Source organism: Ahaetulla prasina, chromosome 7 (assembly GCF_028640845.1).
Source record: "Ahaetulla prasina isolate Xishuangbanna chromosome 7, ASM2864084v1, whole genome shotgun sequence".
Lineage (NCBI taxonomy): Eukaryota > Metazoa > Chordata > Lepidosauria > Squamata > Colubridae > Ahaetulla > Ahaetulla prasina.
Genome location: NC_080545.1, coordinates 100,239,085 through 100,265,079, shown reverse-complemented (window position 1 = coordinate 100,265,079; position 25,995 = coordinate 100,239,085). Strand labels below are relative to the sequence as shown.

Genomic DNA, 25,995 nt, shown 5'->3' with positions numbered 1-25,995 from the left:
TGGAATCTTGACAGCGTCAGTTTTTTTATTTCTTGGGACAAGAGGGTAATCAGAGGCTCACCTGGCAATGGCCATGCCGATGTAGTAGGAGAGAGGCATGATGGAGAGCAAAGCCAGAGTGAACTTCGTCACAGAGCTGGTGTAGTAGTTGTGTTTATCAGCGTAGCCCAAAATCAAGGTCACCATGACCAACGGAAGGAGATCTGAAGGTTCGCGGGTCAGGAAAATCGCACCCAGAACCAGGCATTCATTCGGTCGGTCGGGATGGCGGCGAAGAAATGAGCTGGTTGAGCTTCAAAACCAAAGCTCACGGGTAGGATCTGGTTAGTAGTGAGATGGTAGAGCGCTAGAAGTCCATGGCGGTTCACTAAATGGAGGAGTTGGAAATATATCCCGGCACTTTTGCCTTGTGGGTGATTGCTTTGGTGACTGCTGAGCTTGGTTGCTCTCTCGCAGAAGTTTCATGACCCAACTAGGGAACGTCATCGGTGCTAGAAGTGAGAGAGGTTGGGGGGGGAAGAGGAGGAGGAGGAGGGGAGGAGGGGGAGAATGACTGTGGGGGCTTTGGTGATCATTGAGCGTGGTTGTTCTCTTGCAGGCGTTTCATGTCCCAACTAGACAGACTTGAACATTGGGCGCTATCTAACAAAATGAAATTCAACAGTGAAAAAAGTAAGGTTCTACATTTAGGCCAAAAAAACAAAATGCACCAGTACCGTATATGTGGTACCTTGCTCAATAGTAGTACCTGTGAGAGGGATCTTGGAGTCCTAGTGGATAACCATTTAGATATGAGCCAGCAGTGTGCAGCAGCTGTTAAAAAAGCCAACACAGTTCTGGGCTGCATAAACAGAGGGATAGAATCAAGATCACGTGAAGTGTTAGTACCACTTTATAATGCCTTGGTAAGGCCACACTTGGAATATTGCATCCAGTTTTGGTCGCCACGATGTAAAAAAGATGTTGAGACTCTAGAAAGAGTGCAGAGAAGAGCAACAAAGATGATTAGGGGACTGGAGGCTAAAACATATGAAGAACAGTTGCAGGAACTGGGTATGTCTAGTTTAACAACAAGAAGGACTAGGGGAGACATGATAGCAGTCTTCCAATATCTCAGGGGTTGCCACAAAGAAGAGGGAGTCAAGCTGTTCTCCAAAGCACCTGAGGGTAGAACAAGAAGCAATGGGTGGAAACTGATCAAGGAAAGAAGCAACTTAGAACTAAGGAGAAATTTCCTGACAGTTAGAACAATTAATAAGTGGAACGACTTGCCTGCAGAAGTTGTGAATGCTCCAACACTGGAAATTTTTAAGAAAATGTTGGATAACCATCTGACTGAGATGGTGTAGGGTTTCCTGCCTTGGCAGGGGGTTGGACTAGAAGACCTCCAAGGTCCCTTCCAACTCTGTTGTTATGTTATGTTATGTTAGACAACATCATCAGTGCTAGAAGTGAGAAGGGTTTGCGGGGGGAAGAGGAGGAGGAAGAGGAGGAGGAGGGAGGAGGGAGGAGAATGACTGTGGGGCTTTGGTGATCATTGAGCGTGGTTGTTCTCTTGCAGGCGTTTCATGTCCCAACTAGACAGACTTGAACATTGGGCGCTATCTAACAAAATGAAATTCAACAGTGAAAAAAGTAAGGTTCTACATTTAGGCCAAAAAAACAAAATGCACCAGTACCGTATATGTGGTACCTTGCTCAATAGTAGTACCTGTGAGAGGGATCTTGGAGTCCTAGTGGATAACCATTTAGATATGAGCCAGCAGTGTGCAGCAGCTGTTAAAAAGCCAACACAGTTCTGGGCTGCATAAACAGAGGGATAGAATCAAGATCACGTGAAGTGTTAGTACCACTTTATAATGCCTTGGTAAGGCCACACTTGGAATATTGCATCCAGTTTTGGTCGCCACGATGTAAAAAAGATGTTGAGACTCTAGAAAGAGTGCAGAGAAGAGCAACAAAGATGATTAGGGACTGGAGGCTAAAACATATGAAGAACAGTTGCAGGAACTGGGTATGTCTAGTTTAACAAAAGAAGGACTAGGGAGACATGATAGCAGTGTTCCAATATCTCAGGGGTTGCCACAAAGAAGAGGGAGTCAAGCTGTTCTCCAAAGCACCTGAGGGTAGAACAAGAAGCAATGGGTGGAAACTGATCAAGAAAGAAGCAATTTAGAACTAAGGAGAAATTTCCTGACAGTTAGAACAATTAATAAGTGGAACGACTTGCCTGCAGAAGTTGTGAATGCTCCAACACTGGAAATTTTTAAGAAAATGTTGGATAACCATCTGACTGAGATGGTATAGGGTTTCCTGCCTGGGCAGGGGGTTGGACTAGAAGGCCTCCAAGGTCCCTTCCAACTCTGATGATATGTTATGTTATGTTAGACAACATCATCAGTGCTAGAAGTGAGAAGGGTTTGCGGGGGAAGAGGAGGAGGAGGAGGGGAGGAGGGGGAGAATGACTGTGGGGGCTTTGGTGATCATTGAGCGTGGTTGTTCTCTTGCAAACGTTTCATGTCCCAACTAGACAGACTTGAACATTGGGCGCTATCTAACAAAATGAAATTCAACAGTGAAAAAAGTAAGGTTCTACATTTAGGCCAAAAAAACAAAATGCACCAGTACCGTATATGTGGCACCTTGCTCAATAGTAGTACCTGTGAGAGGGATCTTGGAGTCCTAGTGGATAACCATTTAGATATGAGCCAGCAGTGTGCAGCAGCTGTTAAAAAAGCCAACACAGTTCTGGGCTGCATAAACAGAGGGATAGAATCAAGATCAGGTGAAGTGTTAGTACCGCTTTATAATGCCTTGGTGAGATCACATTTGGGATATTGCATCCAGTTTTGGTCACCACGATGTAAAAAAGATGTTGAGACTCTAGAAAGAGTGCAGAGAAGAGCAACAAAGAGGATTAGGGGACTGGAGGCTAAAACATATGAAGAACAGTTGCAGGAACTGGGTATGTCTAGTTTAACAAAAGAAGGACTAGGGAGACATGATAGCAGTGTTCCAATATCTCAGGGGTTGCCACAAAGAAGAGGGAGTCAAGCTGTTCTCCAAAGCACCTGAGGGTAGAACAAGAAGCAATGGGTGGAAACTGATCAAGAAAGAAGCAACTTAGAACTAAGGAGAAATTTCCTGACAGTTAGAACAATTAATCAGTGGAACGACTTGCCTGCAGAAGTTGTGAATGCTCCAACACTGGAAATTTTTAAGAAAATGTTGGATAACCATCTGACTGAGATGGTGTAGGGTTTCCTGCCTTGGCAGGGGGTTGGACTAGAAGACCTCCAAGGTCCCTTCCAACTCTGTTGTTATGTTATGTTATGTTAGACAACATCATCAGTGCTAGAAGTGAGAAGGGTTTGCGGGGGAAGAGGAGGAGGAGGAGGGGAGGAGGGGGAGAATGACTGTGGGGGCTTTGGTGATCATTGAGCGTGGTTGTTCTCTTGCAAACGTTTCATGTCCCAACTAGACAGACTTGAACATTGGGCGCTATCTAACAAAATGAAATTCAACAGTGAAAAAAGTAAGGTTCTACATTTAGGCCAAAAAAACAAAATGCACCAGTACCGTATATGTGGTACCTTGCTCAATAGTAGTACCTGTGAGAGGGATCTTGGAGTCCTAGTGGATAACCATTTAGATATGAGCCAGCAGTGTGCAGCAGCTGTTAAAAAAGCCAACACAGTTCTGGGCTGCATAAACAGAGGGATAGAATCAAGATCACGTGAAGTGTAATACCACTTTATAATGCCTTGGTAAGGCCACACTTGGAATATTGCATCCAGTTTTGGTCACCACGATGTAAAAAAGATGTTGAGACTCTAGAAAGAGTGCAGAGAAGAGCAACAAAGATGATTAGGGGACTGGAGGCTAAAACATATGAAGAACGGTTGCAGGAACTGGGTATGTCTAGTTTAATGAAAAGAAGGACTAGGGGAGACATGATAGCAGTGTTCCAATATCTCAGGGGTTGCCACAAAGAAGAGGGAGTCAAGCTGTTCTCCAAAGCACCTGAGGGTAGGACAAGAAGCAATGGGTGGAAACTGATCAAAGAAAGAAGCAACTTAGAACTAAGGAGAAATTTACTGACAGTTAGAACAATTAATAAGTGGAACGACTTGCCTGCAGAAGTTGTGAATGCTCCAACACTGGAAATTTTTAAGAAAATGTCGGATAACCATCTGACTGAGATGGTGTAGGGTTTCCTGCCTGGGCAGGGGGTTGGACTAGAAGGCCTCCAAGGTCCCTTCCAACTCTGTTGTTATGTTATGTTATGTTAGACAACATCATCAGTGCTAGAAGTGAGAAGGGTTTGCGGGGGGGGGGGAAGAGGAGGAGGAGGAGGAGGGGAGGAGGGGGAGGGGGAGAATGACTGTAGGGTCCTGGGTGATCTCTGAGCTTGGTTGCTCTCTTGAAGACGTTTCATGACCCAACTAGGCAACATCATCAGTGCTAGAAGTGAGAAAGATTTGTGGGGGGGAAGAGGAAGGGGACGAGGAGGAGGAAGAGAACTGTTCGCTCTCTGTTTATATACACGGGGATTGTCCTTGTATGTAAAATCAGCCATCAACAGGCATATAAAGATAACAGCTGCACGCCATTCAAAAGAGATCATGAAAAAGCTACAATTTTAAAATAATAAAATAAAGAGAAGAAGAGAAGAAAAAGAAAAAAGAAACAATTAACACTCAAAGAAGCAGAGATTAACAACAGGGTTAATACGAGAGCAACAATCAAATAGTAAAGAACAGTTTAATCAAGGAACCATCAACACCATTCAACCAATACTGAGAGGACAAACCACTCGTATATAAACAGGGAGCAAACCCCACTTCCCTCCTAGCACTGATGATGTTACCTGGTTGGGTCATGAAACATCTGCAAGAAAACCACCAAGCTCAGAGAGCATCAAGGACCCCACAGTCCTCCTCTTCACAAACCCCACTCCCTTCTAGCTCTGATGATGTCCCCTAGTTGGGTCATGAAACATCTGCAAGCAAGTAGCCAAGCTCAGAGCATCAAGGACCATATAGTCCTCCTCCTCCTCCTCCTCTCCCCTTTTTCCCCCTCCACAAACCCACTCCCTTGAGCCCTGATGATGTTACCTAGTTGGGTCATGAAACGTCTGCAAGAAAACCACCAAGCTCAGAGGGCACCAAGGACCCCACAGTCCTTCTCCTCCTCCTCCTCCTCTCTGCAAATCCCACTCCCTCCTAGTACTGATGATGTTACCTAGTAGGGTTGTGAAACGTGCTAGAAAACCACCATGCTCAGAAAGCACCAAAGACCCTCCACAGTTCAACTCTGAGCTACAAACATTCTCTTCTATTCGCAGTTCCGTACTGTTGATCAGGGAACTCCCTGGACGTTCCGGTGAAGGCCCCCGGGGTCGAGAACTTTCTCCAAGGACCAACAGCAGGTAACTGCCCAGCGCTATTTGGGATCAAGAAGAGGAAAACCACCATGGTGAAGGGCTTCAGGCCAGGCCAGTATCTCAGATGACCTCAGTTGAGCTACAAGGAGGTCCCAACATCCAGTATTTTGACCATACGGTCCTCAAGAGTCAAAGCGGATTTGATGGCATCTCCTTCACCCTTTCTATGACTGGCAGTTCATCTTATGGACATCGGTCAAAGAGAGGAAAGGCTAATGCCCTGCTCAGCGGGTCTCTGAAGACTACAGATGTTGAGGTAGATGTCATGGGAGATGACCACACCTCACCCTCCCTCCCTCCATTGAAAAGGATACTGACGGCAAAGACATTGATCCCATCAACGGCGTATTTGTAATAATACGCGCTGACCGCCCGGTAACAGCAGAGGACCACTTCCGCATCTAAGGGGACTTCCGTCTAGAGCAGAGAAGGAAGACAATAAACCAGATTGTGATCATTTTTGGTTCTAGGGGTGGTGTGGTGGCCTAGAAGTGGAGCTCTCGCCTCACAATCAGGAGGCTGTGAGTTTGATCCTAGGTAGAGGCAGATATTTCTCTCTCTCTGGCCACAATGAGAATACTTCTGGCTGAAAAAAACTCCGTACTGGGGACAGGAAGGGCATCCGGCCAGCAAAACACTCAGACTCCACCCCCGCAAGGGATTATAGGGTCGTTAAAAGACGATGATGTTGCTCATTTTTGGTTCTATTGCATGCAGTTCTCGACTTAAGCCCATAACTGAGCCCCATATTTCCAATGCCAAGCGAGGTCATTAAGTGAATTTTTCCCCGTTTTATGAAATTTATTCCCCTGTTGTTAAGTGAATCACTGCACTTGTTAAAATGAAGGCTATGGAATCAGTTTTGGAAGCCGTTTTTTTCTTTTTAGCTTCCTAACCGCCACATATAAAACTTGGGAGCTTTATTTCGTTGGGGGTGTTTTTTGGAACTCTGACATGACGGTTGTTAAGTGAATCCAGCTTCCCTTGTTGATTTGGCTTGTCGGAAGGCCACGAAAGGGGATCATAACGCACCTGGACACTGCAACCATAGAATTAACAGAATCGGAAGGGACCTTGGAGGTCCTCTAGTCCAGGGGTCCCCAACCTTTCACACCTCAGGGACCACTAAATTCATAATTTTAAATCCCGCGGACCACTAATATGATCTGCCTAATGACTGGCTGGGTGGGCGTGGCTAGGTGGTCGTGTGACTGGGTGGGCGTGGCCATCTAGATGTCACTCATGTGGAGGGGCGCCAAGCCAGCCTCTACTCACCCCTCCCCTCCCAGCCACTCATTCCCCCCCCCCCGGACTCCTTAGGGTCCCAACAGGAAGCAGTTGTTGGAGCCACTGAGAAAGAGTTGGCAAAACAGCTGGCTCAGTTCAAATTGGATGTGACCGAGGAGGCGGCTCAGTAGAAGCGCCTCACTGAGGACTAGGAGCATAGGCTTTCCACGCAGAGGGAAGTCCTGCGGGAGTGCAAGGCCAGGTACCGGCGCCTGGAGGCTCAGCGGGCTGAGATGGTCGGCCAATTCCAGGCCATGAGGCAGTCCCACTGGAACAGGGCCCTCCGGCTCTTCGCCACCAGCCTTCACCCAAAGCCCCACACCAGGAGGCTGAAGCAGACCCCATGTCGGAATTTCTGCCCCCCTCCGACCCACACAAAAAGACCGCGAAGTAGGAGACTCTCTGCAGCAACACAAACGTTGATTGCACGTATCTGTCCCAGGGGCCATAGTTTGAGGACCCCTGATTTAGTGCAATATAAAAATTGCAAATAATTTTTCTGCGGACCACCAACATTTTCTCACGGACCAACAGTGGTCCATGGACCACCAGTTGGTGACCGCTGCTCTAGCCCAACCCCCTGCTTAAGCAGGAAGCCTTTCAGGGGATCACGTGACCCCAGGACACGGCAACCATCGTAAATACGAGTCATGAATTTTGATCATGTGACCCGCCGGGAGGCCGCAATGGTCGTTAAGCATGAAAAACGGTTAAAAGTCCCCTTCTTCCCATCCCGTCGTAACTTCCAACGGTCAGTAAATGAACTGTTGCAATTCGAGGCCCGCCTGGAAAGTCCCCATTCCCCCTGCTCACCTTCCGTAGGCGCTGAATGTGGACGCACTCGGGGGGCAGGAGAAGAATCGTGGTAACAGTACGCAGGCTCATTTTGGCCGTGGGGATGAAGAAGACCAGAAACCAACAGATGACGCAGAGCAGAGCATGGGCGAAGACCAGGAGAGGGAAGCCAGCCAGAAGCCAGACATAGGTGCTACTACGTCGCTACATAGGGTGGGAAAGAGTAAGAGTTATGGCTGACGAGGTGGCGTATTCCCCATGGGGACGAACACGCTTCTCAGGAGCAGACTTTGAAACTATGGATGCAGGGGTGGGATTCTATGGGTTCGGACCGGTTCGGGTGAGCCGGTTCTTCCCGACAATCAGAGGGACCCACCTGCCCACCCGCTGCCAGTTTTGGAAGGCAATTTTCTTAACTGCCACATATTTTAGCTGGGGAAGTTGGGAGGGGGTTGTTGTTGGAGTGGTAGAAAGTTAGTCATAACGACATTCCGTATTCAAGGACTTTTGCCTGCGTCTGATGTAGGCTGCCTGAAGATTGTATCCAATTGAGTGTGAAGAGTTAATTGGACAATATGATGAACTTGTGGATGTGGGGCAGGGCTGTGAACTGTCAACTGAGTGTGGAAAAGCTTTCAGATTCGGGTTTTCCCAGCTGTGCCAACATGACATCTCTAATAAATTGGAACTTTGAGGAACCACATAAAGCCTCAGAGCTTTATTTCATTGGGGGTGTTCCTTAGAACTCTGATACTCGTGCTATTATCCTACCTTTATTTTCTCAGCTGATTCGTGCGGCAGAGCAAATTGCAGTGCCTCAGCTGTGTTTCTCCCCCGAAAAAACGTGGAAGTGAAAATTTCTTCAAATTGCACAGGTGCATGTGGCCTTTCGGGCGCGCTTCAAGGTTCTGGTTACTATCTTCAAAGTGCTCCATGACATAGGACCAGGTTACTTACGGGACCGTCTACTGCCACCGATTGCCTCCCACCAACCCGTACGCTCTCACAGAGAGGGATTCCTTAGGGTGCCGTCCGCCAGGCAGTGCCGGTTGGCGGTCCCCAGGGGAAGGGCCTTCTCTGTGGGGGCTCCCACCCTCTGGAACGAACTTCCCCCAGGACTCCACCAACTTCCTGACCTTCGAACCTTTCGCCGCGAGCTTAAGACACATCTATTTATCTGCGCAGGACTGGCCTAGAATTTTAATTTTAATTTTAATTTAGCTTTTATATGGTTTTTTTTAATTATTTTAATTATAATTTTAAATTTGGCCTAATTCAATAAGTTTTTTAAATATTGTTTTTATCTTGTATTTATTCTTGTGTTTTTATCAGGCTGTAAACCGCCCTGAGTCCTTTGGGAGATAGGGCGGTATAAAAATTTGATTAAATAAATAAATAAATAAAATAAATAAAAAAGTGCGGAATCCCCAAACCGGTTGTTAAACTGGGAGGATCCCACCACTGCACGGACGGGCTTACGAACAACCGTTATTAAGTACTCCTCGACTTATGGCCGCAATCGAGCCTAACATTTGTGTTGCTAAACAAGACATTGTTAGGTGAATTCCGTCCCATTTTTACTGCTTTCCTTGCCACAGGGGTTGAGGGCATCATGGCGGTCGTTAAGGCAGTCACACGGTTGTTAAGTGAATCTGGCTTCACTTGTTGGAAGCTCACAAACGGGGACCCCTGGACGTCGCAACTGTTATAACTGCCAGCCGGTTGCTGAGCATCCTAATTTTGATCACGGGTTGTAAGTGTGAAAAATGGCCATAAATCACATTTTTTCAGTGCTGTTGTAACTTCGGACGGTCACTAAACGAACTGTTTTAAGTCGAGAATTATCTGTACATTACCCAGGAGGGGGTCCCTAAACTTGGCGAGTTTAAGACTTGTGGACTTCAACTCCCAGAATTCCCCAGCCAGCCACTTGCAAAGTTTAAGACCTCTGGTTATGCTCTGGAATTCTGAGAGTTGAAGTCCACAAGTCTTAAAGTGACCAAATTTGGAGATTCCTGCATTACGCCGTTATAAACCTGAACGTGGCAGCTTAGCTCAACCAATCCAGAACGAAGATACTGTTGCGGTCTGCCAGCAGCCTGCAGAGCTGGCAACGGAGTCGGAGAGCAATGCGGCTGAGGAAGAGCGTTGGCCAGTCCTGGAGGCTGGGGAAGGCCCGGATGAGGGCTCTATGTCAAGAGGCAGAGGTGGGGCCAGGGCCATCAGGGAGTGATGTGCGGACTCCGGAGCCTCCAGAGGCTGACAGTAGTGAGGCAGAGGAACAGGAGGAGCCTGCTCCTAATGCACGCATGAGAAGAGCTGCCAGAAGGCAAAAGCAGCTCAAGCAAAGAGGACGGGTAGGGCCAAGAGATGATTGGCCCCTCCCCTAAGGCTTAAAAGACCAGCAATGGCATTTGGGCTCTTTGCCGGAAAGCAACGTTGATAGCTTCATCTTGTTGCATTTGTTTTATATCGGTGTCTTCTGAACTTTTGCCAAGAAAGGCCTTTGGCAGTTTGCCTAATTGGACCAAGGTTGGTGATAGGACTGAGGAATTTGTGTTGGGAGGAATTTGCTTTAATTTAGTTGGACTACGCTGGGAATGAATTAATTCTCAGCTGCTCTAATAAAGTTTGTTTGTTCTTACACTGACTGAGTTTCCTACTACCTACTTGGGCCTGGGTCAAAACAGCTACAAAGCTTCCTGGAAGGAGCATGGGTCGACCACCAGCATTTCTTGGAATGATTCAGTAAAACACCCTCGCTTTTTCCCTGGCCGAGCGAAAATGGAGGTCTTCCAGGGCCCCAAGACCCTTACCCAGTAACCACAGCCGCCCATCTTGCACGAATCCTGCCGGGGCAGCAACGGGTTGGTGTCCTTCAGCACCTTGATTTCAGCGACGACGTGGTTGTCGCTGAACTTCATCTGGCAATCTGGACTGCATGTTTTCATCTGGAAGACGGAGACAACAGCCAATTGGATTCCTCTCTTCGAAATGCGGGCTACCTGATCTGGACCAGGAGGATGATCCGGTGAAGAACGGTGGTTTTCCGGACCTCTTTCCTGCCGTCTGCCGACGTGTTCATCCAGAAGGGAAATGCAACTTGGGAGATACTTGATTCCAGCTTTCCCAGAATCCCCCAATCCAGAGGTGAAATGCTCCCGGTGCGGACCGGATCGCCCGATCCGGTAGCAATGGTGGTTGGTGGTTCGGAGAACCAGTAGCAAAAATCCCTGGCCCCCACCCCCGCCCAGTTGAGCCACGTGATCGTCAGAGGTGGGTTTTTTTTACTTTTAAAAGCATTTTTTCTTCGGCTGAAAAAATGCTTTTAAAAGTAAAAAAACAACCTCTGATGATCGCAGGGCTCAGCTGGGATCATCAGAGCCTTTTAAAAGCATTTTGTTTGGCCTTTAAAAGAAAGAAAAGCCTCTTGACGATCATGCAACTCAGCTGGGATCGCCAGAGGAGCCTTTTAAAAGCATTTTTTTACAACCTCTTCGGCCGGAGAGGTTGTAGGAAAAATACTTTTAAAAGAAAAAAAGTTGGCCACGCCCACCCAGTCACATTAGCCCCGCCCCCACGAAGCCATAGCCACAAGACCGGTAGTACCAAATTTTACATTTCACCCCTACTCCAATGAGCTGAGATGAAGGCCATGTTGACTGGGGAAACTCTACGATCTGGAGAAAGCCAGCCACCCACCAGGGCGAAGGAAGATCCTTCAACCAGCCCAGAACGCCTTCCCTTCGAGGTGGGCCTCCAACTTTTCATCCTTACCTTTTGAATTACTTTCCCGAACGGCCAGAGAAAATACCCGGCAAGCTTCCAGCAGAGTTTTCCTAAAATTGGGAAGAGAATTGAGGCGAACGATGGGAGATACTTCTCCTTGGATGGACCATCGCTTCCACACACATTTTTTTTTTTTAATTACATTTATACCCCGCCCTTCTCCAAAGACTCAGGTCGGCTTACAGTGTGTAAGGCAATAGTCTCATTCTATTTGTATATTTACAAAGTCAACTTATTGCCCCCCCAACAATCTGGGTCCTCATTTTACCTACCTTATAAAGGATGGAAGGCTGAGTCAACCTTGGGCCTGGCGGGACTTGAACCTGCAGTAATTGCAGGCAGCTGCTGTTAATAACAGACTGCATTAGCAGTCTGAGCCACAGAGGCCCTTTTATGCCACTCAATGCTCCGATTCCTCCCATTCTCCAAGGATATTTGGCATCAACATCCTCACCGTATGGAGCTCCTAGCACCGTGAGGAACATCAGAAGGGAAACCAAGACGTAGAGTAAGGAGACCCACCATCCAAAGAAGAGCAGGTAGAAGAAGTTACCGCAGGTCAGCATAGAACCTGGAGAAAGAGAAACGGCAGGAGAAGGATGTGACTTTTTCTTTTGGCTTTTGGGAATTTGGAGTCGCGTTTCTTAATAACCTGAGCAAATTTAAGAAGTCTGGAAAATATGCATCAATAATATTAATTTGATATAATGAAGGAAACAATAGGACAGGAACGGTAGGCACTTTTGTGCTCTTATGCACGCCCCTTATAGTCCTCTTAGGAATGGGGTGAGGTCAATAGTAGACAGTTTTTGGTTGAAGATTTTGGGATTTTGAGTAGAGACTATAGAGTCTGGTAATGAGTTCCAAGCATTAACAACTCTGTTGCAGAAGTCATATTTTCTGCAATCAAGTTTGAAGCGGCTGACGTTTAGCTTGAATCTATTTTTTGCTCTTGTAATATTGCGATTGAAGCTGAAGTAGTCTTTTATAGGAAGGATATTGCTATAGATGATTCCTGTCCTATTGTTTCCTTCATTATATCAAATTAATATTATTGATGCATATTTTTACTTATATATTTTCTTCAACACATGTTGTTTTATCTATGACAATTGTTTGTGTATACTGTTGTGACAAAATAATAAAAAAAAAAAAATTTGGGAGTTGGAAGTCCAGACCTCTTAAAGTTGCCATGGTTGAAAAAATACTTATTTGGAGGCATTTGATTGGTTGTCGTGAGAAATATTACATTAAGGGTCTCCCACTGGAGTTAGGGGGTTGGACTAGATTTATTTATTTATTTTATTTATAATTTAATTTCTATACCACCCTTCTCCCGAAGGACTCAGGGCGGTTCACAGCCATATTAAAACACAGAATATACAAAGTATAAATCACAAATTTAAAACGAAATATTTAATAGGCCCAATTAACTAAAACGGTCGTAAACCGATATAAAACCCTTTAAAATTTAAAATTATAAATTAATTAATTAAAACAGACTTAGGCTAGTCCCGCACTTAGTCACTTAGATGACCCCTGAAGTCCCTTCCAACTCCGTTATTCTGTCATTCTGTAAGGGTCTCCTGCTGGAGCAGAGGGTTGGACTGGATGACCTCCGAGGTCCCTTCCAATTCTGTTATTCTTTTTTTTGTTTTGGTCTTTTTTTTTTTTACAATTTTTTAAAATTTTCTTTTAAGACAAAACACATAAACATGAAAACATTTTCAATCCCAATATTGTGAGTTGGCGGGGTGATTACAAATCTCTTGTGCCTTCACCGTTTCCAAATATCCTTAATTTATCTAAATTTATATCGTCACCATCTTGTATCCAGAATTTTAAATTAACCAATAATAATAATAATAATAATAATAATAATAATAATAATAATAATAATAATAATAATAATAATAATAATAATAATAATAATAATAATATTTTAATTTTTATACCGCCCTTCTCCCGAAGGACTCAGGGCGGTTAACAGCCAGATAAAATAACAATCAAATACAATACAATAAAACCAGAATTAAAAAACTTATTCAATTTAGCCAATAATTTAAATATAAAATACATAACATCGTAAAACCCCAATTAAAATCCTATTAAAACCCATTTTATGCCAGTCCTGCGCGAAAGAATAAATACGTCTTCAGCTCGCGGCAAAAGGTCTGGAGGTCAGGAAGTTGACGGAGTCCTGGAGGAAGCTCATTCCTGCAATGGGCTATAACCTTTATTTTTCTCATTCCATATGCATATCCGCTAATGAATATTTCATTTGGTAACATCATTAATTCTATCATTCTACACCATTCATTTTAATATTTCAGTTAAATAGTATTCTTTCTCCAATCTTTACTAACATACCTTCCCTTCTAGCCATTGATAAAATTCCCGTTATTTCAATTCTGTTATTCTATGATTCTGTAATGGTCTCCTGCTAGAGCAGGGGGTTGTACTGGATGACCTCCAAGGTCCCTTCTGACGGTGTTATTCTGTAAGGGTCTCCCCCTTGAGCAGGGGGTTGGACTGGATGACCTCCACGGTCCTTTCCAACTCTGTTATTCTATGATTCTGCAAGATGGGCTGTAGCGGTTCACTCAAGGCTTGTTCTGCCTCGCTCGCCCCCCTCTCCGCAGCCGGGCCCTTCTCATCTCCTGCCAGACACTGATAGTGCAGAAGAATGTCCTGGCATGCCTCCAGCCCCCAGTCCTGGCACCATGCCCGGACAGTCCGAGCAAGACGAATGGCCTGACATGCCTCCAGCCCCCAGTCCTGGCACCATGCCCGGACAAACGGAGCAACTAAACCCCTCCCCCACAGCATATGAGCCTGAGGAATATGAAGCCAGTCACGAGCTGGAATTGCCGGCAGCTGGAGGGTGGACAGATCCACGCTTCGGGAGAATGGAGAGGCGACGTCAGCAAAAGGGAGGGGCAGGCCTGGATAAGTGCTGAGTCATGGAGCCACACCCCATGGCCTATATAAAGGATCTGCTTTCTGGCATTCTCTGAGTCAGGCAAAGTCTAATCTGGATTGCTGAAGCCACACCTTGGATTCCCCTGCCTGCCCTGAGGACTCTGATAGGACTTTGGCAGAGCTGCAGAGGCACGCTTGATATGGACTTCCCGGCCGTCAGAGGAGGAGTGGGACACGACAAGGCTGTTGAGATGATCTAATCCTAGAATAGCAGCAGAATGTAGCTGGGCTTTACCTGTCGGGCTTTTAATAACAGTCAGGTCCGAGTAGAGTTCTTTGACAATTTCTGACCGCTCTTCCCAAGGCCTAGCCGTGACGTGACTCTTCCATTTCTTAAATCCAAACTGTATGAAGAAGCACGAAAAAAAATGTAAATTAAAACAAATTTACTAAAGGAATACCAAAAGAGATTTGTCTTTCTACCACGCATACAAGCATTCCTCGACCTACTGTCCAAATTTTCCCTTGCTAAGCAACACAGTTTGCTTACTCTGCTTGCTGGGATTTCCTGACTCCAGGGTACCACAAACCGTCATAAATACGAGCCCGTTGTTAATCATCTGAATGTTGACAGGTAGTCCTCAACTTATGACTGCCATTGAGCCCAGAATTCATCTGGTTAAGTGAGGAATTCGTTGCTGGAAATATAATCTGACACACCAGGCACATATTATCGCATACTTTCACACATATGGTGAACATGTGTGAAAGCAAAGAAATATTGGACAAAAATACATACATGGTTAGAAAAAAAAATGTTAAAAGATGCATATAGAATAGAATAGAATAGAATAGAATTTTATTGGCCAAGTGTGCTTGGACACACAAGGAATTTGTCTTGGTGCGTATGCTCTCAGTGTACATAAAAGAAAAGATACCTTCATCAAGGTACAACATTTACAACACAATTGATGGTCAGTATATCAATATAAATCATAAGGATTGCCAGCAACAAGTTACAGTCATACAGTCATAAGTGGAAAGAGATCGGTGATGGGAACTATGAGACGATTAATAGTAGTGCAGATTCAGTAAATAGTTTGACAGTGTTGAGGGAATTATTTGTTTAGCAGAGTGATGGCCTTCGGGAAAAAACTGTTCTTGTGTCTAGTTGTTCTGGTGTGCAGTGCTCTATAGCGTCGTTCTGAGGGTAGGAGTTGAAACAGTTTATGTCCAGGATGCGAGGGATCTGCAAATATTTTCACGGCCCTATTTTTGACTCATGCAGTATACAGGTCCTCAATGGAAGGCAGGTTGGTAGCCATTGTTTTTTCTGCAGTTCTAATTATCCTCTGAAGTCTGTGTTTTTCTTGTTGGGTTGCAGAACCGAACCAGACAGTTATAGAGGTGCAAATGACAGACTCAATAATATAGATCTAAAATATAGATAAAATATAGATCTAAAATATAGATCAGGGGTCTGCAACCTTGACAACTTTAAGACTTGTGGATTTCAGCTCCCAGAGTTCCTCAGCCAGCTTTGCTGGCTGAGGAGCTCTGGGAGTTGAAGTCCACAAGTCTTAAAATTGTCAAGGTTGCAGACCCCTGATATAGATTATAAGCCAGAAATACTTTTGTTAGGTATAATACCGGAATTTGTATTTAATACTGCATTTTTTTTGACAGCAGCAAGGATCGTATTCGCACAGTATTGGAAAAATGAGGAAACTCTGAGAGAAGATGATGTAATTAAAAAAACAACAACAACATTCGATTGTGCAGAAATAGATAGACTGACATTAAAGAGAAAACAAGATACGGAGTATTTTCGAACGCAGAACGTATTTTATAAACGGTTGGATCATAGAGGTAGAAATTAGGAGCGGGGAAAAATATTATTCTGTAAGCAAGATGGACCCACAAAGCACTTAGGTATGTGAAATGAAAATGTACAAACAAACACTGTTGTTTATATTATATTAAACAAACATCATGATTTATATTGATATATTGACCATCGTTTGTGTTGTAAATGTTGTACCTTGATGAAGGTATCTTTTCTTTTATGTACACTGAGACATTATGCACCAAGACAAATTCCTTGTGTGTCCAATCACACTTGGCCAATAAAATTCTATTCTATTCTATTCTAAACTCTTTGTGGGGGGAGGGAAAAAAGAGTGAGGAATTTGTTAAGTGAGTTCTGTCTCGTTTTACGACCTTTCTTGCCACAGGGGTTAAGTGAATCGCCTCATTAGTAACACGGTTGTTAAATGAAACTGGTTCTCTCCCCCCTGTCCCCCCCCCCCGTTGACTTCGCCGGTCGGAAGTTCGCAAACGGGAATCCCGTAACTTTTGGATGCTTGCAACTGTCATAAAGTACATGCCAGTTGCCGAGCCTCTGAATTTTGATCACGCGACCACTGGGGAACGCTGCAGTGGTCGCAAGGGTGAGAGCCAGGTTTTAAGTCCCTGTTTTAGGACCGTGGTTCACTATGGTCACTAAATGAAGCATTGTAAAAAAAATATTCCTATTGTGACTCCAGCCCCCGAACCTGGCCCCATGCCTGAAAGTGACTCCGAGAGTGAGGGGGAAGGGCCGGTAAGGCTTACCTCAGGAGCACCAATTCCTGTGACTCGGCTCCAGGAGCCAGAACCAGGCCAGTCGGAGGACGTAATGAGGCCGTCATCCCCTGATTCCTCCCTTCCCCAGGCTACGCCTTCAGACCCAGCTGATAATAATAATAATCAAGCTTGGCTTGACCCGCGCTTCAGAAGATTAGAGAGGCAGCGTCATCAAAAGGAAGGGTGGGGCAGGAGCCCCACCCCACAGGAGATATAAGGAGCTTTGGGACTGCTCTCAGTTCCACGGGAAGCAAAAGTTTAGCTGAACCGTTTCAAAAGGAGCTGAAAGTCTTGCTACGTGAGTCATTTGTTTGAACTTTGGCAGGCAGCTGTGATTTCTCTGCCAAGACTGATAAGAGCCGTGAATCCACTGGCTGAAGGCCAGCTCGTGGGTCTGAAGTGGGGAAGGAGACAGAACATTTCCTTTTTCCAGGACTGTTGCTAAGCTGGCTACGGTGACCCTCCCTCACCCTACCCCACCCCGCTCTTCCTCCTTCCCCAACCCAAGGGGTCCTTCACACACTAACCTTATAGTTGTTGGAGAGACGGTGGGCTTCCACCTCGTTCTCAGCCGTAAGAGTCATCTTCTGCAGGCACCTGTCACACGTCTGAACTTCCTCGGAGTGGTGCAAGCAGCAACCCAGGCTAGAGACCACTAGGTAGAGAACAGAAGGCGGCTAGAAGCTGGTGGACACCTCGGCCTGGCATCCCATTTTTTTCCAGCTTGCTAAACCACAGTTTAATCTGCCAATCATCATCTTCATTTAATGACCCCATAATCCCTTGTATTGGGGTGGAATCTGGGCAACTGAATGGAGCTAGCAGAGCATTTACTGGCCAGATGCCCTTCCTGTTGCCAGAGCGGAGTTTTTTGTTCAGCAGATATATTCCCATTGTGCCCAGAGAGAGAAATAGCTGCCTCTACCTAGGATCGAACTCACAGACTCCTGGTTGTGAGGAGAGAGCGTCACCTCTAGGCCACCGGATCACTCTTACAGTTTAATCTTCAGACCACATGACGGTCTTCGCCAGGAGGGCCTTTTATCAGGTACGCCTGATGCGCCAGTTGCGCCCCTTCATAGACCGGGATGCCTTGTGCACGGTCACTCACGCCCTCGTCACTTCTCGCCTGGACTACTGTAACGCTCTCTACATGGGGCTCCCCTTGAAGAGCACCCGGAGGCTCCAACTGGTCCAGAATGTGGCTGCGCGGGTGATAGAGGGAGCCACTCATGCGCAGGCCGCACTGGTTGCCGGTGGTCTTCCGGGTGCAATTCAAGGTGTTGGTCACCACCTTTAAAGCGCTCCATGGCTTAGGACCGGGGTACTTACGGGACCGCCTGCTGCCACTGGTAGCCTCCCATTGACCTGTGCGCTCCCACAGGGAGGGTCTCCTCAGGGTGCCGTCAGCCAAACAATGTCGGCTGGCGACCCCCAGGGGGAAAGCCTTCTCTGTGGGGGCTCCTACCCTCTGAAACGAGCTTCCTCCGGGGTTACGATCACTCCCCGACCTCCGGACCTTCTGACACGAGCTCAAGACCCTATTGTTTCATCACGCAGGGCTGGCCTAATGTGTAACGTGTTGTTTTAAATTGGGGTTTTTATTAGTTGATTTTAAAGATTTTTAATTGTTAGCCAAAATTTAATTAGATTTTTATATTGTTTTTAATTTATTTATGACTATTGTGAATTCTGTTTTTATGCTGGTCTGTGAACCACCCTGAAACTGGGCGGTATAGAAATCTAATAAACCTTAAACCTTAACCTTAAACCTTAATCAGCCAATCATCATCTTCATTTAATGACCCCATAATCCCTTGTATTGGGGTGGAATCTGGGCAACTGAATGGAGCTAGCAGAGCATTTACTGGCCAGATGCCCTTCCTGTTGCCAGAGCGGAGTTTTTTGTTCAGCAGATATATTCCCATTGTGCCCAGAGAGAGAAATAGCTGCCTCTACCTAGGATCGAACTCACAGACTCCTGGTTGTGAGGAGAGAGCGTCACTTCTAGGCCACCAGATCACTCTTACAGTTTAATCTTCAGACCACATGACGGCCTTCGCCAGGAGGGCCTTTTATCAGGTACGCCTGATGCGCCAGTTGCGCCCCTTCATAGACCGGGATGCCTTGTGCACGGTCACTCACGCCCTCGTCACTTCTCGCCTGGACTACTGTAACGCTCTCTACATGGGGCTCCCCTTGAAGAGCACCCGGAGGCTCCAACTGATCCAGAATGTGGCTGCGTGGGTGATAGAGGGAGCCACCCATGCGCATGCCGCACTGGTTGCCGGTGGTCTTCCGGGTGCAATTCAAGGGTTGGTCACCACCTTTAAAGCACTCCATGGCTTAGGACGGGGGTACTTACGGGACCGCCTGCTGCCACTGGTAGCCTTCCATCGACCTGTGCGCTCCCACAGGGAGGGTCTCCTCAGGGTGCCGTCAGCCAAACAATGTCGGCTGGCGACCCCCAGGGAGAGGGCCTTCTCTGTGGGGGCTCCTACCCTCTGGAACGAGCTTCCTCCGGGGTTACGATCACTCCCCGACCTCCGGACCTTCCGACGCGAGCTCAAGACCCTATTGTTTCATCGCACAGGGCTGGCCTAATGTGTGATGTGTTGTTTTTAATTGGGGTTTTATTAGTTGATTTTAAAGATTCTTAATTGTTAGCCAAAATTTAATTAGATTTTTATATTGTTTTTAATTTATTTATGACTATTGTGAATTCTCTTTTTATGCTGGCTGTGAACCGCCCTGAAACTGGGCGGTACAGAAATCTAATAAACCTTAAACCTTAACCTTAAACCTTAATCAGCCAAGGATGGATTTGAAATTCTCACAAACCATGAATTACAGCGCGGGTGTCAAACTAGTAGTGGAAAGTTGTGGGAGTTTCACCCCTGGAGGCTTTCAAGAAGAGACTGGACTGCCATTGGTCAGAAATGGTGTAGGGTCTCCTGCTTGGGCGGGGAGGTTGGACTAGATCATGGGTCTCCAACCTTGGTCCCTTTAAGACTTGTGGACTTCAACTCCCAGAGTCCCTCAGCCAGCAGCCCCTCCCTCCTGGGAGTCTAGAGCAGGGGTCTCCATCCTTGGTCCCTTTAAGACTTGTGGACTTCAACTCCCAGAGTCCCTCAGCCAGCAGCCCCTCCCTCCTGGGAGTCTAGAGCAGGGATCTCCAACCTTGGTCCCTTTAAGACTTGTGGACTTCAACTCCCAGAGTCCCTCAGCCAGCAGCCCCTCCCTCCTGGGAGTCTAGAACAGGGATCTCCAACCTTGGTCCCTTTAAGACTTGTGGACTTCAACTCCCAGAGTCCCTCAGCCAGCAGCCCCTCCCTCCTGGGAGTCTAGAACAGGGATCTCCAACCTTGGTCCCTTTAAGACTTGTGGACTTCAACTCCCAGAGTCCTTCAGCCAGCCCCTCCCTCCTGGGAGTCTAGAACAGGGATCTCCAACCTTGGTCCCTTTAAGACTTGTGGACTTCAACTCCCAGAGTCCCTCAGCCAGCAGCCCCTCCCTCCTGGGAGTCTAGAACAGGGATCTCCAACCTTGGTCCCTTTAAGACTTGTGGACTTCAACTCCCAGAGTCCCTCAGCCAGCAGCCCCTCCCTCCTGGGAGTCTAGAACAGGGATCTCCAACCTTGGTCCCTTTAAGACTTGTGGACTTCAACTCCCAGAGTCCCTCAGCCAGCAGCCCCTCCCTCCTGGGAGTCTAGAACAGGGATCTCCAACCTTGGTCCCTTTAAGACTTGTGGACTTCAACTCCCAGAGTTCCTCAGCCAGCAGCCCCTCCCTCCTGGGAGCTTTGCTGGCTGAGGGACTCTGGGAGTTGAAGTCCACAAGTCTTAAAGGGACCACAGCTGGAGACCCCCGGACTAGATGACCTATAAGGTCCCTTCTGACTATGTTAACCTATCTAACTCGCCGCGTCACGTGGCCGTCACCTGACGTTTCGTGACGTTTTACCCCTTCGCGCAGCTGGGGTGGGCGTGGTCTGCGCGGGACGCAGCCGGTCTGCGGGCTTCTAGTTTGACACCCCCGAATTGCAGCTAGTCCTCGACTTACGACAGCCAGTTTTGTAACCGTTCGTAGCTACAACAGGACTGAAAAAAGTGACGTGTGACCCTTTCTCAGAGTTTCGAGGGTTCTCAAAGGGTCACGTGATTTACGTTCGGATGCTTGAAAACTGACTCACTTTATGACGGGTTGCAGTGTCCCGGTGGGGGGGGGCCCCCGTGATCCCCTTTTGCGACCATCTGACAAGCCAAGTCAATGGGGACGCCGGATTCACTTAACGACCGTGTGATTGATTTAACAACGGAAGGGATTCACTTAGAATGGGCAGATCCACTTAGCCACCATGGGGCTTGCTTAACGACAGCATTGATTCCCTTAACAACCGTGGCAAGAAACAGTCGTAAAAGGGGGACAAGACACACTTTGCAAGTTTTTCCCTTAGCGACGTAAATTTGGGGCTCAACTGCGGTCGTTAAATTGAGGACGGATATTGGTATCGACAAGGAACAGTCAAGAAACACAGCTAGTCCTCGACTTCACGGCCACAACGGAGTCCCAAATTCCCGTCGCTAAACGAGACAATTGTGAAGCGAGTTCTGCCCCATTTTACCACCTTTCTGGCTGCGACTGTTGAGTGAAACAATACCGTCGTTAAGCGAATCACACGGCTGTTAAGCGAATCTGGTTTTCCCCACTGAAGGTCGCAAAAAGGGGATCGCGTGACCCCCAGGGACTCTGCGACCGTCATCGTCATAAAGATGAGTCAGTTGCCAAGCTGGATCACGTGATCACAGGGAGACTGCAACGGTCGTAACTGTGAAACAGTCGCTTTTTCACTGTTGTTGTAACTTCAAACGGTCACTAAGTGAGGACTGCCTGCAACATAACCCCCATTTCAAACCCCTCCTTGGGAGTGAGGTGGTCTTCTCGGGCCCCGTGGCCTGGAATTGAACCGCCCCCTCTCTCTTCCCTAAACTGGCCTTACATTTGGGGTGGTGGTGGTAGGGGGGGGTATCAGCCCCTCAATGCTTCCATTCTTCCCCAGATGCATTTAATCGCTGGGGATAATTTGATTTTCAAGGCTGGTTTGCAATATAAAGTCCCTTTGTTTTCACGCTTCTAACACCTGACAGCATATTCCGGCTATCCGTCCAAATTTAAATTATTTAAATTTTCAATTATTTAAGAATAAATAGTAGAGAATATAAATAGGAATAAGAATGTCAGTTATGCTTTTCAATTATTTAAGAATAAATAATAGAGAATATAAATAGGAATAAGAATGTCAGTTATGCTTTTCAATTATTTAAGAATAAATAATAGAGAATATAAATAGGAATAAGAATGTCAAGTATGCTTTTCAATTATTTAAGAATGAGTAATAGAGACTATAAATATAAAAAGTAAGAATTTCAGAAGTAAGAATTAAGCTGAATTAAGAATTAAGCAAGAATGAAGTAAGAATTTCAATTATTGCTCTCCGTGGGTCCCATTCATTTGGAGATACAGCTAGTCCTGGACTTAATGACCGTTCGTTTTAGCGACAACCGTCCGAAGTGACAACGGCTCGGACAACAGTGATTTTAGGACCGTTTTTCACACTTACGACCGCTGCCACATCCCCACCGTCACGCGATCATAAAAACGGACTCGTCTTTATGACGGCTGCGGTGTCCCGGGGTCACGTGATCCCCTATATATTTAATTTTATAACAGAGTTGGAAAGGGACCTCGGAGGTCTTCTAGTCCAACCCCCTGCTTCTAGCAACCGACTGGCTTCACAACCGCGTTAACCGCCTCAAGAGCGGCACACTGACTCGCTTAACGACAGCATTGATTCCCTTAACAACCGTGGCAAGAAACAGTCGTAAAAGGGGGACAAGACACACTTTGCAAGTTTTTCCCTTAGCGACGTAAATTTGGGGCTCAACTGCGGTCGTTAAATTGAGGACGGATATTGGTATCGACAAGGAACAGTCAAGAAACACAGCTAGTCCTCGACTTAACGGCCACAACGGAGTCCCAAATTCCCGTCGCTAAACGAGACAATTGTGAAGCGAGTTCTGCCCCATTTTACCACCTTTCTGGCTGCGACTGTTGAGTGAAACAATACCGTCGTTAAGCGAATCACACGGCTGTTAAGCGAATCTGGTTTTCCCCACTGAAGGTCGCAAAAAGGGGATCGCGTGACCCCCAGGGACTCTGCGACCGTCATCGTCATAAAGATGAGTCAGTTGCCAAGCTGGATCACGTGATCACAGGGAGACTGCAACGGTCGTAACTGTGAAACAGTCGCTTTTTCACTGTTGTTGTAACTTCAAACGGTCACTAAGCGAGGACTGCCTGCAACATAACCCCCATTTCAAACCCCTCCTTGGGAGTGAGGTGGTCTTCTCGGGCCCCGTGGCCTGGACTTGAACCGCCCCCTCTCTCTTCCCTAAACTGGCCTTACATTTGGGGGTGTGTGTGGTGGGGGGGGGTATCAGCCCCTCAATGCTTCCATTCTTCCCCAGATGCATTTAATCGCTGGGGATAATTTGATTTTCAAGGCTGGGTTGTAATATAAAGTCCCTTTGTTTTCACGCTTCTAACACCTGACAGCATATTCCGGCTATCCGTCCAAATTTAAATTATTTAAATTTTCAATTATTTAAGAATAAATAGTAGAGAATATAAATAGGAATAAGAATGTCAGTTATGCTTTTCAATTATTTAAGAATAAATAATAGAGAATATAAATAGGAATAAGAATGTCAGTTATGCTTTTCAATTATTTAAGAATAAATAATAGAGAATATAAATAGGAATAAGAATGTCAAGTATGCTTTTCAATTATTTAAGAATGAGTAATAGAGACTATAAATATAAAAAGTAAGAATTTCAGAAGTAAGAATTAAGCTGAATTAAGAATTAAGCAAGAATGAAGTAAGAATTTCAATTATTGCTCTCCATGGGTCCCATTCATTTGGAGATACAGCTAGTCCTGGATTTAACAACCGTTCGTTTTAGCGACAACCGTCCGAAGTGACAACGGCTCGGACAACAGTGATTTTAGGACCGTTTTTCACACTTACGACCGCTGCCACATCCCCACGGTCACGCGATCATAAAAACGGACTCGTCTTTATGACGGCTGCGGTGTCCCGGGGTCACGTGATCCCCTATATATTTAATTTTATAACAGAGTTGGAAAGGGACCTCGGAGGTCTTCTAGTCCAACCCCCTGCTTCTAGCAACCGACTGGCTTCACAACCGCGTTAACCGCCTCAAGAGCGGCACACTGACTCGCTTAACGACAGGGGGCAAGAAAGGCCGCAAAACGAGACGGGACTCACTCCGAGCCTGTCTCGCTTAGCGACGGAAATCTATTGCGGTCGTAAATCGAGGACTCCCTGTATTGACTAAATAGAGGGGACTTCGGTCTTCTGCTCTTGCGATGCTCACCCTCCACCCCACCCCAGAAGGGATCGTATCTCGCGGCTGAGACCCCCCCCCCCCGTTTACCTGACGGGATGCGGAGGGACCGAAGCTGGTGGGATTCCGAATGCATGTCCGTCAGGTCCCCATGGAGGTTGTTGATGGCCTCACAGTGTCGGTCGCAGAGGGAGCCTCTCCGGTGAGGGTCAGTCCTGTGTCCCGGTTCTTTGGGGAACTCTGAAAAGGAAGGAGTCAGGGGGGGGATCGTGGGTCCCAAATGGTGACCCATAATAAGGTCTTTCGGCAACCGGCAAGCGAAGGGACCTTTGGAATCTCACACACTCCTGCGATGTAGACAATAATGAGTCTTTGATGGCTTTCGCCTCTGACCTTCCTTCTTGCTGCTCTTCATTCCTTCTCTCAGCCCCCCTCCTCCTCCTCCTCCTCCACACTCCTTTGAAGACTGATGATGTTCCCTAGTTGGGTCATGAAACGTTTGCAAGAAAACCACCCAGCTCAGAGGGCCCCAAGGACCCTCCACAGTCTATTTCCTCCTCCTCCTCTCCCTCCTCCTCCTCTATTTCACAAACCCTTCCTTCCTTCCTTCCTTCCTTCCTTCCTTCCTTCCTTCCTTCCTTCCTTCCTTCCTTCCCTCCTCCTCCTCCCTGCCAAATCCTCCTCCCTTCTAGCACTGATGATGTTCCCTAGTTGGGTCATGAAACGTTTGCAAGAAAACCACCCAGCTCAGAGGGCCCCAAGGACCCTCCACAGTCTATTTCCTCCTCCTCTTCTCCCTCCTCCTCCTCTATTTCACAAACCCTTCCTTCCTTCCTTCCTTCCTTCCTTCCTTCCTTCCTTCCTTCCTTCCTTCCTTCCTTCCTTCCTTCCCTCCTCCTCCTCCCTGCCAAATCCTCCTCCCTTCTAGCACTGATGATGTTCCCTAGTTGGGTCATGAAACGTTTGCAAGAAAACCACCCAGCTCAGAGGGCCCCAAGGACCCTCCACAGTCTATTTCCTCCTCCTCCTCTCCCTCCTCCTCCTCTATTTCACAAACCCTTCCTTCTTTTCTTCCTTCCTTCCTTCCTTCCTTCCTTCCTTCCTTCCTTCCTTCCCTCCTCCCTTCCCCCCTCCTCCTCCTCCCTTCCAAATCCTCCTCCCTTCTAGCACTGATGATGTTCCCTAGTTGGGTCATGAAACGTCTGCAAGAAAACCACCAAGCTCAGAGAGCACCAAAGACCCTCCTTGTAGCTTCCTCTCCTTGTAGCTCTGATGATGTTTCCTAGCTGGGTAATCAAACGTCTGCAAGAAAACCACCCAGCTCAGAGGGCCCCAAGGACCCTCCACAGTCTATTTCCTCCTCCTCCTCTCCCTCCTCCTCTATTTCAGAAAACCCTTCCTTCCTTCCTTCCTTCCTTCCTTCCTTCCTTCCTTCCTTCCTTCCTTCCTTCCTTCCTTCCTTCCTCCTCCTCCTTCCAAATCCTCCTCCTTCTAGCACTGATGATGTTCCTAGTTGGGTCATGAAACGTTTGCAAGAAAACCACCCAGCTCAGAGGCCCCAAGGACCCTCCACAGTCTATTTCCTCCTCCTCCTCCTCCTCCTCCTCTATTTCACAAACCTTCCTTCCTTCCTTCCTTCCTTCCTTCCTTCCTTCCTTCCTTCCTTCCTTCCTCCTCCTCCTCCTCCTCCTCCTCCCCACAAA

The 25,995-nt window shown here is 46.8% G+C and overlaps 1 protein-coding gene across 2 annotated transcripts in view; it reads right to left on the bottom strand.

Moving 5' to 3' along the window:
• LOC131202073 (uncharacterized) overlaps positions 1–25,995 on the bottom strand; it is a 60,974-nt gene that overhangs the window by 20,437 nt on the left and 14,542 nt on the right. For both annotated transcript variants that reach the window (XM_058190628.1, XM_058190629.1), the window contains exons 2-10: positions 24,383–24,532; positions 17,392–17,519; positions 14,535–14,643; positions 11,772–11,888; positions 11,306–11,367; positions 10,345–10,479; positions 7,547–7,732; positions 5,761–5,863; positions 62–203 (exon numbers count right to left, since the gene is read on the bottom strand). In XM_058190628.1, coding sequence (XP_058046611.1) covers positions 62–203; positions 5,761–5,863; positions 7,547–7,732; positions 10,345–10,479; positions 11,306–11,367; positions 11,772–11,888; positions 14,535–14,643; positions 17,392–17,519; positions 24,383–24,532 — 1,132 coding nt within the window. The remainder of the gene's footprint in view (positions 1–61; positions 204–5,760; positions 5,864–7,546; positions 7,733–10,344; positions 10,480–11,305; positions 11,368–11,771; positions 11,889–14,534; positions 14,644–17,391; positions 17,520–24,382; positions 24,533–25,995) is intronic.